This window comes from Amphiura filiformis, chromosome 1 (assembly GCF_039555335.1).
Source record: "Amphiura filiformis chromosome 1, Afil_fr2py, whole genome shotgun sequence".
Lineage (NCBI taxonomy): Eukaryota > Metazoa > Echinodermata > Ophiuroidea > Amphilepidida > Amphiuridae > Amphiura > Amphiura filiformis.
The window spans coordinates 65,453,785-65,471,653 of record NC_092628.1 but is presented as its reverse complement, the minus strand read 5'-3'; the positions used below and the strand labels follow the sequence as shown (position 1 = coordinate 65,471,653).

General features: G+C 35.5%; 1 protein-coding gene across 1 annotated transcript in view; it reads right to left on the bottom strand.

Moving 5' to 3' along the window:
* LOC140151148 (dynein axonemal heavy chain 10-like) overlaps positions 1 to 17,869 on the bottom strand; it is a 68,096-nt gene that overhangs the window by 25,476 nt on the left and 24,751 nt on the right. Inside the window, 22 exon segments of the mRNA XM_072173376.1 lie at positions 431 to 595; positions 1,717 to 2,115; positions 2,644 to 2,880; positions 2,882 to 2,932; positions 3,509 to 3,724; positions 4,435 to 4,701; positions 5,803 to 6,060; positions 6,344 to 6,638; positions 6,907 to 7,025; positions 7,434 to 7,625; positions 8,556 to 8,702; positions 9,220 to 9,408; positions 9,790 to 9,942; positions 10,655 to 10,789; positions 11,680 to 11,863; positions 12,711 to 12,811; positions 13,218 to 13,386; positions 14,112 to 14,338; positions 14,935 to 15,168; positions 15,480 to 15,602; positions 16,502 to 16,735; positions 17,396 to 17,549. Of these exon segments, the coding sequence (XP_072029477.1) occupies positions 431 to 595; positions 1,717 to 2,115; positions 2,644 to 2,880; positions 2,882 to 2,932; positions 3,509 to 3,724; positions 4,435 to 4,701; positions 5,803 to 6,060; positions 6,344 to 6,638; positions 6,907 to 7,025; positions 7,434 to 7,625; positions 8,556 to 8,702; positions 9,220 to 9,408; positions 9,790 to 9,942; positions 10,655 to 10,789; positions 11,680 to 11,863; positions 12,711 to 12,811; positions 13,218 to 13,386; positions 14,112 to 14,338; positions 14,935 to 15,168; positions 15,480 to 15,602; positions 16,502 to 16,735; positions 17,396 to 17,549 (4,249 nt within the window).

Sequence of the window (17,869 nt, the reverse complement as noted above, 5' to 3'; positions counted from 1 at the left end):
CATTTGTTGTAAAAATTTACTTGGAGATATGATCCCCAAAATATTTTAATTCTTTCATATTTATAGTATTTTCAGTACAATGATATTAGGCCAATAAAAAAGTATGTCTCGGATCTTACAACGATTTTAAAATGCAATGCAGAATGTATCCACCCTCTTCTTGCTTGAGATGTTTGAAACAAATTACATTCTTATATACACAAGATGAAATAGTGAAAATTGCACAATCCTTCCAACAAATGCTTTTTTTTTGCCTAAATAAAAATTGGGGAACAATTAAATTGGTTGATTTTTATGTTGTATCATCAGCCCTTTGGGTGTTTATGTTATTTCCAACAACTTCAAAAAACAATGGTAAATTGCTACAAAATTATTGCTACAATAAAACAATTGAAATGTCAAGAATTTGTAACACCACAGCAACATTTACCTCTTGGAACAGTGCCTTAGCAGCATCAAAGTCCTGAATATCTTCATAGAGTCTAGGCTCAGATTCTTCCAAGGCTGTACGATAGTCTCCAAAAAGCAAGGGATCTTTCAAAGCTGTTTCAACATGGTCTCGGAAATGGACTTCTATGACGTTCTTCAAGAAGCCCTGTAAGTGTGCATAAGACAAAAAAGATATAAGTTTGATGTAACATCGTCAACTCAAAACAATGTCACAAAATGTATTTTAATTAAGAGCGGGTCAATCATACAGCACTGATATAACTACCAATTGATAAGTCTTCTTATAAATATTTTCATTAAAACACAATGAAATCAAACTTTCTCACTAGATATACAGTAAACATATTGATTTGAATGTTAAAGGGACAGTGTTTGAAGAATATGCATCATGTATAGAAACCACACAATGTGTGATCTCTATGAATGAGCTTGCAATTTTCTTTAACTTAATCTAGATGATTTAACCCTGGAATCATGGAAACTTTTGTGCCTCATAACTGCTGAGAAAATCCCCCAAAACAGATTTTTGAAACAATTTTTTTCAGACAAAACAATTCTTCAGGAAAATTATTTTTTTAATCTAGGAAACATTTCTTTTTAAATTTTGACCAGGTTTGCACCAACAATGGTTGATTTTGTTTGCCCAAATTTAATCAAGTTAATCAAAATTCAAAAAAATAAAAAAATGTTTATATATATTTATCTGATTTTTAAAAATTAATAAAAATAATTGACAGAAGAATTATTTTTTTATGTTACCTGAAACAGTCCTGTTTTGAGGGATTTTTCTCTAAAACTGAGTATTTTTGCCCAAATTTGACCTCATAGATTGGTTTGTCAAGTCTCTGCCTCTCTATAATTCAACACCTAATTATAAGGACTAGTTTCCGTATGATGTCCTGTCAACCAGACTGAAAATGCTGTACTACGCAGGTCACCAAGAAATCACAACATGCCTTTGCCTTGACGTCAGACGCAAACTAGTCTTTTTTATTTCGTCTTTGATTGTAAATATGTATACTTTTATCTACTTTAGACCAACAATTCAGCAGATATGAGACCCAAAAGTTTCCATAATTCCAGGGTTAAGACCAACCTTTATTAAGTTCTTGGCAAGGTCTGTTTGCACTTGCCCATCTTGTATATTACATGAGCAGAACCAGGTCACATAAGCCAATCAAGACATCTTCCATATTCGAGGATATACAAAATACACAAAGGCACTCTGATAAAGGAATAGTAAAAAGCAATTTGGAGTGTACTAACCTCAACAAGAGTTTTATCCGACTCATTAATCAACCTGTCAAAAAACACCCTCAAGCACTCGTTACGCCAGACTCTCACAAGCTGTGTAACAGTTGTAAACCTATCAGGGGTTGTCTGAAGTAAACCTTGTGCCACACGAGACAGATCTCTCAGATTGAAGATGTAGTGAAACTTAGATGGTGTGGGAGGAAGCTCTTTGACTATGGTCTTGTAAAGGTCTAATGTACCCTGTGTGATTTTGTCAGCTACTTTGCTTAGACTATCATCAAATCCTTGAAGATGTCCTTTTAAGATTGATTCATAGATGTGTTTGAGCGAGTCATCTGATGGGAAGATGATGTTGAAGACACAGAATAGACTTATAAACCTTGGATCCACTTCATTTCTGCCTCCTCCAGCCTGTAGTATGGAAAAAATATATAAAATGACTATTAATATACCGTAGAATTCCGTCTAGAAGCATATATGCCTCTAAACAAGGGATTTTTTTAACAAAAGATATGAAAGGCCAATACCCTTCTCAAAAACATTGCAATAGATTGGTCTTACAAATATACATGTTTGTACAGCCACCTTTATCAGTAATATAGTTGTTCAAACTCCAAATAATGTTTTTGTTGAGAGTGTCTGCCTCTTGTCTCTTGTGTCAAAAAAACCTCGTTTAGAGGCATATATGTGCTTGTAGACGGAATTTTATGGTAGTCCCATATTATAAGAGAATGTCTAATCTGCAATTGTAGTACTTGCTTGTTATGGTTTTTGGCAAACATGGTATTCCATGGTAAAAATTTAGCACAGGTCGCTGTGAACAATGCCCAATGAGGCTATTATTATTATTATTATTATTATTTTCATTTCACTGATATGTGCATAAGTGTGTATGTGGGGTATGTATGTGGGTGTTCAGGAGGAGTTTGGAGACATTACCTTTCCCATAGATGCCAAGAAGCCAATATCCTTGATATACTTGAGGATGAGATCTTTGCCTCTATCATACATGCCTCCTTTCTCCAATAGTAGCTTCAACAAAGCAATGGGTTGCTGAGTACCATACTCATCTACTTGAGGCATATTCATATCATCCATGAAAACCAGCAGGCGCTTTCCAGGTGGAGGACCATATGTATCTTTGGTGCGTTTCTCAACATTGGCTTCCAAGTTGCGCTTGTACATCCATAGAAGTGGTTCTTGAGGAGAAGTTGATGTTTAATATAAGCTGCAAACAAATAAGTAGATTTTTACTTTTACAGGCCAATACAGGTAATGGTGATTAGGTTAGGTAATAATGACCAGTTAATCTGCACTTTTTGCAAACATATTTGGACAATTTTCTGAATTTTTTTCAAAACATTTATGTCAAAACCAATCCACTTCAGTCAAAAAACAGCCGTTTTTAATTTCACACAGCTAAAAACAAAAATAATCCCAAATCTAGGTCGGTCATGTCTGTAGAACAGGTTTTTTCTCGTTGCCTAAGCTAAAATGTGAAATCAAAACATCAATTTTGCAGCTTCCTCGTTAACAAATGAGAATTAAAAAACTGATCAACAACAAATGTCAAGATTGTAGTTTGCTTGCATCCTTCCTATTATCTGTTCCAATTCCAGTGACATTTCGTCATGCATATTGTCCTGGGTAGGATTGGGCAATTTTTTACTGGAAAGGCATAACAAAATAGCACTACAGCCCTGTTTGTTATATTGTCATTGTTTTTTCAAATCCGAGGTGTCACTCACTGGAGCTGGAATACACAATAGTTAAATGACTCATGTTTGTTAATTTCAATACTTACATGGCTCTCTTGATCTATATTCCTTAGGAAGTCCTGTATGGTAGCTGTCTTTGATGTACCAGTATCGCCAACAAATAACACTGGATGCTTGATCTTGATCATCTGTTCCAGTAGCCATGTGTTGCGTACAGTGTCCACCGTGGGTACCAAGATCTCATTGAATTTCTTGTCAGGATCATGGATGTACTTGGGCACTTTCTCATTCCAAGGAATCCACTGTTTGTCAGAAGCAAGGAAAAACAGCCACAATTTATTTAAAGGTGAGGATCAAGTTTATGTAAGATACATATTACGGAATGGGAACAGCTGAATAATATTATTTTCAAATTCAAGTATAGGGACAAATGTATGTTTATCAATGTTGATTAACCCACTAACATAATCTCAACCATAAACTCACTATCTTTGTGCAATTGTAGCTTTTATGTACACAGAGAAATGAACATTTAAGGATATCACACAAGCAATGTTGTAGATTTGATGCCCCATATATTGATTCTAATTTAGATACTTACAGCAATTGTTCAGGTAATTTTACAAGGTAAAGTATACTTTTAAGTATGTAGTGTGCAAACACACTGTACTATTGATTAGCTGCTTTGTGATCCAATGACAGTGGCAAACAACGTTCAGCAAATATAGCCTGTATGCCTTCCTCGAGACAGTAATTTAGATGCTGTTTTTAATTGTATCTCTAAACGTAATGATGATAAGTATATTAAAGTATACATTTTCAGAAAGGAAATGATGCAAGAAATTCAACTAGTATAACAGATTCCTACAAAAATAAGCAATGTTTGAGAAAATCAAGAAATTTGATTTAAATTTACTGCTTCGTGGAAGGCATACGTACTATATCCAGCAGGCAATGTTGGCTGCACATGCACACCTTGAGTAAACACTATTCAGAATTTTACTTGACCTACCTTCATCTTTTCATCATCAAAGAAGTACTCATGCAAGGTCTCCAGTTGAGCTGGCATCTCCCCTGGGCCAGCATGCTGACCCTCATCAACAACAGCACTCATAGATGCAAGGTACTTGATAAACTGGTCAAATTTGATGCGACTATCTTCCACCAGGGCACCTCCGAGAGACCAGTATAGGGCCTCCAGGAAGTAGGCTTCCAGCACATCTGATTCTGTGAATTCTTTGACAAGAAGAGCATCCAGCATTCGAGATAGTTGTGTCACCTACAAAAGTCAACAAGAAGGCATAGTTTAAGGATTATCATTTCACACCAAAGAAGATTTTCACAACATTCAACAGGAAATTGTCCAATGTGATCAGAGATGTTTTGATACCATAAGTGGTCATGGAACATAACACCAGTTACTAATTAAGCTTGCACAAACTGTTTCATCTACAACACACATATAATTAACTTCTCAATAAAGTACTGTTACACATGAAAAAGTTGCCTTGACTCAAAAACTAAAAAGAGTATTGAGCAAATTTATAAACTCGCTGAATGCAGTATTTTTTAATGCGAATTGTGATACCTTTTAAAAAAAGTTACAAGCATTTCAATGGTAAAGGGTCGGATTTCAAAAGTTGCGGTACAGTCCCTATACAAAGGATTCTGCATAGATTTCTGGATGAGTATCCAATGCACTACATGCTTTTTTGTGAGAGCCTTTTTCATTCAAATTTAAACCATTACATTTGTTGCATGGTTGCGCCCAAACTTGAACCCAATAGAGAACCTGTGGGACACTCTGAAGAGGATGGCTAACAAGTCCATCTTGCCAGACATGACGCTAGAAGGTTTGCACCGCATCCTTTTGAGAAATTGGAACAGCATTGACCAAGAAGAAATTCTCATCAGAAGCATGCAATTTCACATTGCAGCAGTTGTGAATAGTGATGGTAAACACACAAAGTATAAAGTATTGAAGGTATTGAAGGATAAACAGAAGTAAACTGTGTTTGCATTGACTGACAATAATAATGATTCCATGAAAATAAGAGTAGCATGAGATTCAATAAAAGTTATCATCACCGAGTGAAAAATATGTTTCTGTTATCACACACTGTTTATTGGTTTTGCACTTTTGCAGAGGGCTCCAGCAACTTTTTTGAATCTATCCCTTTACTACTGAAATGCTTGTAACTTTTTTAACAGGATCGTAAAGCATCAAATGATATGTCAAAATTTGCAGAATAAAATGCTGCATTCAGCGAGTTTATTGATTTGCTCAATACCCTTTTCATGTTTAAATCATGGTTACTTTTTAAATGTAACAATACTTGTTTTGAGCAGTTTATCACAAAATACAGTTGTAATAACATACCATGTTGAGATTAGTGAGTGGTACAATACTCTTGAGTTTCTCTCCTTGTTTACCATCTGTAACTCCTTCCAATATCAAATCAATAGCAGGTGGCACATACTTCTCAAACAGCTTGGTCAGTTCTTTCTGCTCATTTTTGTTGGATCTAGAGTTAACCCACTTTTGCCAGAAAGGCAGATAGCCCAGATTCTTTGGGTCAACAAACACCATACCACAGCGTGACACAGTTGCTGGGGAAGCGTATTGTAGATCTGAAACCTGAAATATAAATGGAGAATTTTGTTATAAAAGAAAGATTTGTGGTGCTTTGTAACTAAACATTGCAGTTGCTCAAAAAATGAAATATTTAAGTCTTTTAATATGAACTCACATTAAATGCAATTTGAACTTTGACCTTAAGAGCCAAGTGACTCATACAATTTACAAAAACAACCTGTCCACAATAGCTATCATTTATGATGGAGTAGTGCCTTAGCTCACTAACATCATGTTAATTAAAAATAGGACACAACAACAATGCAGATCCAATTATTTGACTAACCTCAAAGAGCAGCGCACAGTGCTTCTGTAATCTGATTCTCTCGCCATTAGCCAATGTCAACAACCTGTTGTCATCCATTACGGAATTCATGTTCTCTACCCACAATGCATCTACATCACCATCAAACAGGATGTACTTGCGTTCATTTTTGTCTGTAGGTCTGTTGATTTCACGGAAGATGTTTGAGAGAAGGCCATCTGTCCAGTCACGAGTTACAGGGTCTAGGATACCATACAGCTCTATTACACTCATGGCTTTTGGATTCATGATGTAAATCTTGGTGAAGATACCCAGTCTGAAATGAGTGAGGGCAAATCATACATATTGATAGATGAGCTTCAACTATAATAATTGTGAAAAACCTTTAAAAGTTTCCCTTTTTATTACTAAGCCATTTGTATGAATGCATTTTCCTTGATTTTCTTTTTGCATCTTCTTTTCTAGCAACTCATCTTTACCTTGTAAGCTTTTTTATTCTCCCTACTTTTCTCGAGTTTACTATCTTTAAATACTCTTTAAAGATGTTGATGAAAAACTATACTATAACTGTAGAGAATACTCACTTAGTTTGTGCTTGCGCCAGTGCATTGATGACAACTGATTTGCCACCACCAGTAGGTCCTACCACCATAGATGTATGTCTGGTCAACATTGTCTCATACAATTGCACTACTTTGTCAGCCTGCAGAGAAAACAAACAACAAATGAAATGGAAAATTGTGTGTCATAAGAATATGCTACTTTAGTAATGTACTATAGAAATATATCATTGAATTAAATAATGTCTTAACTGATTTACTTACACACACACAAAGGCATGGAATCCAATAAATTAAGCTTTCAAAAAGTTTAAACCATGTGGGATTATTTCAAAAAGTTTAAACCATGTAGTCACAAAATGAGAAAAACATTGTATAAGTACATTTTATATCAAGCAGGTAAAGTAAAAAGATCTATTTTCATGATGTTCAGATAAATTGAAATGAAGGAATGCCAGTCAGTATTGTTATCACTGGTAAAAGCTGGCAGGTGTAATGGAATACAAGGTAAAACTTGCTAATTAATAGAGCCTTTTCACACAATGTCTCACCTGATGGTCAAGTAGAATATAGTCATTATCCTGAAGCGCTTGTTCCACAGCATCATTGAAGCTTGGATAACGAACTCTGGGACAATCCAGGCCAGGGAACAAATCTGATATCAAGCCCAAGAACAGTGGGACATCCTCAAACACAAACTTGGGTAGATTCATGTCACGTAAGGCTCTCATCAACACTACATCCTATGGCACAGGGAAAAGAAAGTCAGATTTGATTAGTGAGGATTTATTGCTATTTATAAAATAAAATACACAAAACAGGTGGCCAAACATCCAACAGAATATAGATTCAATTAAAATGTTTGCCCAAAAGCATACACACTTAAAATGTACAAGCTGGTACACTCAAGCACACAGGCATACAAATAAACACAAAATGCATGTTGTGTCACTGAACAGGTTCAGGATGATAGGCCTGTAACCAGTACCTAAAATTAGTTTCTCCTTTATCCCCTCTAATCATGCAGTATTTGTATACTATTGGTCTGTCATAAAGGTAAAGGTAAAGCCAAGAATTTTCTGCTTTACAAATGCTAAAGTCCGCTTTTCTCCGCTTTGTAATTTTAGCACATTTCTGACATAATAAAATTTCACAAGAATCTTGTGACGATCATTGCGATTTGCAAAGTTGGGATGGGTGATTGGGTATCATGGGTGCAATGGGAGGTAGGACAGGCGTTGTACGGTAAATCTATGACGGATTTTACGTATTTATTTCTTTTCAATGGTATTTTTTTCCTTTTTCTAGGTCATTTTTACTTATTTTTTTATATTTATTTCTCAGAAATGCGTTTTCCGCTTTACCTCCGAATTCCGCGAAAATTCTTGGCTTTAGGTAAAGGAGTCAAACCTGTATTTTACAGGACGGAGTGCCCATCTCTCTTTCTTTAGCGATTAGGCCATACTCCACCGTGAAATGTTGCTGTGGGGGATCGCCACACCTCCTCCACAGCAAGTCTGTTACTTTCCCAGCATTTAAGAATGCCGGTACCCATTTATACACCTGCGTGGAGAAGAGTAATCGAGATAAAGTGCCTTACTCAAGGGCATAACACGATGGTCTGTCATACCATGTGCCAAACAAAAACATTATCTTGATAAAATCCTACATACCTCAGCCAGGTCAGGCGATCCTCTCTTGAGTTCTCCAGCCATTACAAGCACAGATTTCAAAGCACGCAAACCAAAATCATAATGGTATTGCTTGGACAACTGTTCCTTGGCTAGCTTGTATAACACAGTCATCTTCTTGGCCAACACCTGGGAACATGACAAATAATGATGTATTATCAGATTAGAATCAGGTGGATTGACAATTATACTTGCTCTGGTATAGAATAGCTAAACAAAAATAAACCATCAGATAGCAGGAGAATCTACAGAGTTAATACTGCATGTTTTGAAACTACATACTACTGCAAGTCAATGAATATAAGTCGGCTTTAATATTTGCCTGTAACAGTTCATGTAGACTTCTACTTGGATTGAATCTACCTCAGCAGTCAAATACTCTGGTATTGTCCCCTTTGCACAAAATTTCAGCTGTGTGCATAGAATCCAGCTAGAAGAAACGCACCCTGACTGCATGTGCACACACTGGTTTTTTTAGCTTGCCCGACCAAGTGGGTGTCTATGTCATGTTAAAGCTTATTGTATCAGATCCAGGGTGTATCTTCTTGATCCTCTGAAACAACTGCAAAAGGGCTGTGTAGTTGAAACAGCTATGTATACAAGGAAAATGGAAAAGGGAAGTGACATTTATGTGAATTCAATTTACCTTGGCCATCAAGAATCCTTCAGAGAACAACATAATCTCACAAATCTGTCCCAAGTCAGGAACAATGACCACCACTGGTCTAAATAAAGCTTTGACACTCTCTGGTAGCTCAGTCCTGCCAGCATAGCCTGGGTTCATGGTGATGAAGATACCCATACGGTTGTCCATTGCTATTTCCATACCTTCAAACTAAAAGCAAATAAAGTTAATATTAATAAACCAATATTTGTGCGAACATAACTGTAAAAAAAGTGTTTCACTATGTGCTACCAGCAAACCCACATTGACAAGCATACATATCATCACTGATCATAATGGTTCATATTCGTAGTTTTACAGGATCTAATTTGATCCTGGGTCTACCTTATTTTTTTCATTCCAAAAGCAAATTATGGGGCTCAACATGCATTGTCACACACCCTCAATCACAAATTTAAGCCAAATGAACTAAAATGACTATTGAACTTAACTACTAAGGGACTCTGCTCTTTGCACAAAATTAGAAATTCAAAATTTGTCCAAAATTTCTGAAATGTTACATACATATTAATCCTAAGATGATGTACTTACCTGGAATTTCTTGAGATCATGTATGAGTGCATTTCTGATGGTTTGGATTTGAGATGAGATGACAGACAAGACGGACACATCAATACGATTGAACTCATCAAAACATCCCCAAGCACCACACTGAGCTAGACCAGAGAAAATCTTACCGACAGCCTACAAAGATATAAAATAATGAAATTAATTAAGAACACTTGTTCCCAGGCTAACAATATAATATAGATGTACTTTTAAAATGCTACCAGAACATATTGGATATTCAAATGTATTTTCATCAAAATGCAGGGCCAACTCTTATCTTTCACCTAATATAAAAAAAGTCCTGGTAAGCCCAAATTGAGTCCTGGTTCTTGTAAGTCTTCAGTAGCAAAGCTGTTAATTTGACCCTTAGCATAAATATGAAGTAAAATGCATTTATGTGATCTATTTAAATTGTTGCATGCATTATACTTTATTCTTAGTCAGTGGATGTGGTTTAGATTGTAACCGCTGAATTTTATTGGCTCCTGGGGTGTCGACAGACGACAGTGGCCAAGTAGTTGTGTTGTCAATGTGTGCGCATGTAGCACATTGTAGGCTTAGTGCGTAATATGCACATGAAATAGCAGTATGACATGAAGTTAGTTTTATTCATTTTATAATTTTTTTTTCATGACTGTAACTAATTTTTGCTAAAACTTTATAGTTTATAGTATTTCAAATTATATTTAACTGAAATATAATATTCATTGCAATTGCCAGTATCCACTACTCAAAATATTGTACCTACCTGTCCGCTATGACACGATAGAGGATAGCAAAAAACAAAACTTTCTATTATTTATTCTTTAAATGTACTTGATTGTATATTTTATGATCTGAAACCTACCTTGTAATCCATGCCTTCACCACAGTTGGTTACTACACAAAGCAGACCTAATGCTTTGGCCAAATCTTTGGTGGATTCAGTTTTGCCGGTACCTGCAGGGCCTGCAGGAGCACCTCCTAGTTTCATGTACAAAGCCTGTAAAATGGAAACAACAAAATAGGTCAGTGTTTAAAATACTTATGATGCAAGTGTGATATAATATTGTGTTTGTACCAATACTACAAATTTATTGGTCTCGCTATGAGTTTTAAAATATTGGACAAGACGTAGGCGAGTCCAATATTTTAAAACTTATAGCGAGACAATAAATTTGTAGTATTGCGTGAAAAAAACCATCCAATTTTATCATTATTATGTTTTAAGAATCTTTACTTGTCTTGAATCTCCTTAGTTTGTGTTTATCATAGAACTCTACTAGGTTCGCAGGCATGCAGCTTCCAAGTTCATGGCCAGCAACATAGAACAACATTCGGTGCAGCTGCAATATTTGAAAGACTTACCAATGCTAGCAGTAGAATCTAGAGACTGACACAGGCACTTAGGCTAGGCCTAATGTGGCATACACACAATCAAATTGATTGATCAATATCAAAGACCCTAGATACAAGAGCGGATACAAATTCTGCCATTGTGTACTGTACACACAAACATCAATAGTGATTTTATTGTCCAACCATCAATAAAATTGAACTACAGTAAAAAATTTTCTTGGCAAAACTGGAGCATGCGGGTTGCGTCCATGTAGCGTACTAAGCGCGTACGCAATGTAAGGCGCGTGTATGCTTTCTTCTGTACCGCACTATATTCGTGTGTGTTTATCGCGGAGCCACTAGCGTTTATAGTGTTCCAGTTTGGCCAAGAAAACTTAATTTTACTGTAGATTAGATTGTCACATAAACACATGTACAAGGGTGGTTTGACAACATGCTTGCAGTGCAACTACACAAGAGAACCAAACACAAGGTGAAACAAAATGTAGCTGTAAGCAAGGCTGGCTGGCTCCAATGATGCATAGGCACACTTACCTGTGTGAGTGTTAGATAGATTCTGTCAGTCAGTGGTGTGATGACAAGACGTCCATTCAATCCCATGTATTCATAGCCATAACCAAATGTACCAGTACACTGTTTAACATTGAGTTCATCAGTTTCACGATCCCAATAGAATCTTAGCTGACTTTCCCATTCAAACTCTTTGGCATCAAGAATACTGCAAATATAACATTAGTAAAGAACTGTATCAAACCTGACCCACCTAAGAAATTTGTCCTTTTATCAGCAATTACTGCTCTAAAAACTGGCCCAATACCAAGCTCTACAATCCTTTGTAAATATACATATGATGCTGCGTTTTCGTTGAAGCTTTCTGAAGTCTTAAGACACTTTTCATTTCTATATTTTTTATCATTGCATACATCACAACATACATATATACAATTCTGTTGCTATTATGCCTTTAACCCATCTTCTACATCACACTTATTAACTGTTTGTTGTCTTTGAAAACTCTACTGTAATGCTAAATGCGACATCTTTATCAAGTAGTTGTTGTTTAGAGGTTAATAACTGTGATTTTTCACAATGCCCGACATATTACCGATGCAAAGTTATTGACCTCATTCATAACCGTCACTTTACAAAAATAACACATAATTTTCCTCAAAAAACAAACATTTTTTACGTTTTGCCTTTCCAAAAATCAGTCAGGCTGAAACAGGACGACCAATAACAGAAGTGCGAATCACAATATGTGCAAATATGGTAGCGCGCAATCAAAATACGGTGGCCAGCGCTCTTGCAATTTGTTTGACGCACAATACAGCGCTTGCAGAGGTTACTAATATTTACGCTGATGGCGCGGAGGTCCACTATCGAATATTAGTAACCGTGTTCAGCGTTTGCGTTTTGGCAAATATATAAAAATGATTGGATCGCATGTATTGCATATATTAATGAGGTTATGAATCATGTATAGTTATTTTTCTTGTCTTTCAGTACAATATCATTTTATCATAATAACTCTCCTAGCATTATCAGGGTTAAGTGTATAATCTTACCTATCTCTTACAAATCCATCAATAATATCCCTTGCATGTACATCAATGATAAGTACTGTGTTGAACTTGGAACGATCATTCTTTGACAATGGTGAGCGCACCTGTTTGTATAAAGTTACAAATGAACAGTCAGCACAACTGGCAAGGAAAAGCTTGCACAAATTTAGCAAAATGATGTGAACAACTTAGAATTATATGTTTGTCTTGAAAGTATGCCAAGCACCCAAGTAAGTTTGCTCCTAAAAATGACACTGGGAATTGAAGGTTTACATAACATCCTAACCAATTTTTGTTTTTTAATCAGTTTAATTTAAATCAGATTTTAAAATTGTTTTTCTCCCCAACTCCATAACATCTGCAAAAGTCAACCAAAGTGGCTCAACAATGCCAAAGAGTTGGCAATGAAATAACAATCAAATAAAATGTCATTCATTAGCAACTTAACTATACAAAACTGGACAATATAAACTGATAATGTTGTGTGGGATCATGGCATATATATCTTACCTGTACAACCAGGTCATCTATCTGTTGATGCATCTTCTTTGCATAGTGTTTCATGGCTACTTTGTCTCCTTGCCGAACCTTGCGAAACACATCTTCCACCTCCCATGTCCACCATACTTGATTGGTCGCTAGGACAACCATACCCTGATATAGATACATCCAATCAACTCTGAAATTTAACAGACAATTATAATGCTAATGTTTTTTTTTTCAAAATATCAATGATAGAAATCAGGCAGGTGCAAGTTATCCAATCTTCCAAGAAAATTGTCTTGTCAACAAGCTATCAGAAAATGTATACAATTGAAATGATTACAAAATATATCATCCCAACCATTATGACCGCAAACAATTTTAAAACTAGAATTATGTGGTTCGTTATTATGGTAGGAATATCGGTTCCCACAAGTCGGTAAGGAAAAAATTATAAAAAAATTTCGCCCTCCAAGTGTACACCTCTTGATTTCTATGAGTAAACTACACATCCCAATGCTTGAAACCACAAAATATTTGAGTTTAATTAATTAGTTCAACCTTAATTTTAGGACTTATAATTATTGCTTGTTCCATCTGCTTTTACTAGCATGCACCTTCAGTTCCATGAAATTATGCTCACAAGTTTTGATTAATCCAAATGAGCTACCTAATTAGCATACTTTGCGACAAAAATATAATAGAATTTGAAGACCGCCAATTGCCACTCCTATAACAAGTCACATCATTATCTGCCTTACCAGTTACGAGAAATCACGCTTACATACTCGGATGGATAGACTGACTAAGGGATAATCAGGAAACATAATGCCTCAATGGAGACATACACAATACTCACAGCAGCCTTTTGATATATTTTACATGTGAACTCATGATATAAAGACATTAATAAGTGCTCACCTTGTTACTCCATCAGCACAATACTTGAAGACGGCTTCTTTTGTGATGAGCCTGTTGGTTCTCCTCATCTCTTCTAGGATGGCAGTCATCCAGTCTTCAACTCTACCTTCAGCTGGAATACTCTGTTTGAAGTCCATCACCTCTCCCTCAGCAGAAATCATGGCTGCTGCTAAAGTCTCTTTGTTGTTGCCTTCTTGGAATTTCAGTGATGCTATGTTGTCATACATCTGGTGTTTATCCATATTGAATACATATTAAAGAAGCACATATTTAGCACAAATTACTTGATTACAAATTACTGACAATGATAATAATACAATTCGGGAATCAATGCAATCAACTTTAAATCGATGCGACTTTATTTGGTGGGTAAGAAGTTCTTGCTAATTGGTATCATTTCAAATAGGTGAGTTCAAAATATATTAGATTTAAGCACATTAGTTACAATTTTATCTCTGTAAGTTTCAGAGTCCTAACATTTGTTAGTTTCTGAATCTAACATTTGAGAATTTACCGTAATCTCAAATGTTAACATTTGAGAATCCTAACATTTGAGAATTTACCGTAATCTCTGCCAAAACATTTAAAAAAATATATAACATGTTTTACTCTTTTGAAGCCTTGTTATGAGGAGAATATGATTTGCAATTATGTATATGAATATCAGCTTATAGGCAAGTTTAAGTTTTTGGAAAAAAAAAAAGATTATAGATCAATCTGCCACAACCAATTTCCAAAAACATTTGTTAACTATTACACTGCATCCATTTAAATTTTTTTAAATATATCTGCACAATATCCTGCTGCATCCATCCAATCCTACCTTTATCATGTGTTCCTGTACACAAGATGGATCACTACTTCCCAGAATTGACAACAACTCATCATCGGAGATGAAGAAGAATCTTGGGAAAGCATTTCTCTTGGAGTCCAGGTAGTCATTGAGACTCTTCTGACACTTCTCTAGACCAGTGCTTATCATCTCCAAGTCCTGTAAGCGATTAGGGATGTGGGTGGCATCCTTGATCTTTGGGTTGCTCACTGTGTCTGCCATAATCTGCAAGAAGTCCAAATATTTAAAATATTTATTGGTACTGCGCTTTGTGACCAAAACAAAATATTAATGAAAACAGGTGTGCAACATGATGATAAGGATGTTGCAGAGATAACACCTGTTGTTCTTTGTAAGGAAATAAAATTCTTGCTAATTTCCACAATTTTAATTCATGATTTTTTTGCATCCATTTCTAAATGATCTTAAAAGATCTCCAAAGCTTGAATAACAGCTACAACATCAAACATTTTTCTTTTTTCAGAGATCTGGATTTAACTCAAGCCTCACATTTAATTTTGTACAAATTGTGTTACCTTCTTGAATGTTTTGTCAATGACATCAAACTTCTTGGCTTCCTCTGGAAGTTGGGCTCTGATATCACCGCCGATGAAAATACTTTCTAAATACATCCACTTTCTCTGCACTACCATCCACACCTGAAAATTACCAATAAACAAAGGTTTGTTTAATGGGTTGAATACAGGTTATTTTAATGATAATAATAACAGTATCATCAACAACAACAACAACAACAACAACAACAACAACAACAACAACAACAACAACAACAACAACAACAACAACAACAACAACAACAACAACAACAACAACAACAATAATAATGATAATAAAAAAGACAGCATTTACGTAGTGTATTGTGAATCATTGATTTCTCAATGCAATATAAATAAATAAAAATAAATGTTGGTATTTATACAGCGCCTTTCACATGTGAACATGTACCAAAGCGCTTTACATTTATTCCGCCGTCATTAGAATATGTCAGCTGCCATACAATGCCCAAGGCATGCTCATACCTTTGGGCGGCGCCAATGGACAGTATTCATAACAGCTCCCATTTCACACCTGGGTGGAGAGGAGTAATCGAGATAAAGTGCCTTACTCAAGGGCACAACACGATGAAGCGTCGCCGGGGCTCGAACCCGCAACCTTCAGATTATGAGTCCTAGCCCGTTCCGTATATATTGTATATATTATTATCAATATATACAATGTTACAGGTTGTGTTTCTGCAACAAATTATAAGTTTTATAACAAAGAGTCTAATTCATATGTATCACACATAATTTGTAATGAAATTAATTAATCAAAATAGAGGGGATTTTATTCACAATACAGATTTTTTCCCCCAAGATGTGCTTATTCTATAAAATCATATTCATTTCTACAGCAAAGGACTTAAAAAAATACCCTTATCTCATCAACTTTTTGGCTAACTCTTCAGTGCTTCTTTCCACAAATGTATCAATTTAAGGTTTATCTGCTTGTGGCAAACTGTTTTCCCCTTTAATCTTTCACCACTCTTAAATATTACCTCCAGTACTTCACTAATAAGTGACAAGCTCTTCTCCCACTGCTGAACTGCACCCAGGAATGGTCCAATAAACCTTGATGCTGACATGCTCTGTAGATTCATAGCATTATCATCCAGGATCTGTAATACTTCATCCACTGAACCTAAGATGTAACCTCTCTCCTGGGTACCCTTCAGGTACTTGATCACACTAAACTTCATGTTTTCCCAAACATCAGTCACTTCTTTCATACCCTGTATAAGATAATTAAAAAATATATAATTTATCTGTGATTGTAAACTTACCTAATCACCAGCCAAAACCTGCAGTGTTTCAAAGGAATCTATTTTGTGTTCCTTACTATATTGACTATCACTTGCAGGGATGGTGCACTTATAACTCAATTTCAAAACAATACCTGAAGCAAGATTTCACACACTGAAACACTGATAATTTCACCTGTGCTGAAGACTTCGGAAGACAAACAAAACACACCTTTTATTGGTGTTTTTATATATCAATGATTCACTTTAATCACAGAGGAGAAATCACTTGTCCACATATTAAGCTCTATAGTCTTGGGAGGTGTCATCTTGATTAAATCATAGCTAGAAATGAAGTATGTAACATAATGTTATTGTAACCACAAATATTTGCACTGGGTGAGGGGGCAATTTGGTATAAATCACTATAACAAAACTATAAATTGAAGTGAAAGGTGGTTTAGACATTACAAATCAAGCAAACCTATTTCCAAAAATACTTAAGATCCATGATGCGCTTCTTGGATGGGTACTGCATATTTCTATATGAATAATACACTTGTTTAATACATTTCTACTTGCAGCTGTTGTTCTTTCTTTATATAACCCTTCCAGTATGCAAACAATAGAGATGATGAGACTTAGACTTACCTTTTCAATGCTGAGTTCTTTAGCGGCACTTGTTACAATGTCATTAATGACATCTTTGAAGTTATGTAGTTCCATAGCAAATAAATTCTCCAGTGTAAAGGTGTCTGGATTCATATCAAATGACTTGCCTGTTTTGGCCATCAGCTCTTTCCAAAAAAAACAAAAAGCAATCAAAATGTATTGATTAAAAATTAATACAAGTCAGAGAAATTCACATAAAATTGTTGTCATAAGGTACTCTTCTTGACTGCAATTCATCTCTGGAAATAAATGCAGTTGAAACCAAATTCATGGTAAAGGGATTAAAGATGGCTGCACATATATCCATTTCTAAGGTCCTTGGGTAACAAAAATTGATGGTTGCATTGGGTTTTTAAAAAAGACAAAACTATGTTAAAGAAATCACACAAAAAACATTTTGAGCTTTGCTCTTTTGATTGTCCTACCATCCTTTTCTTGATATTTTGTTACTGT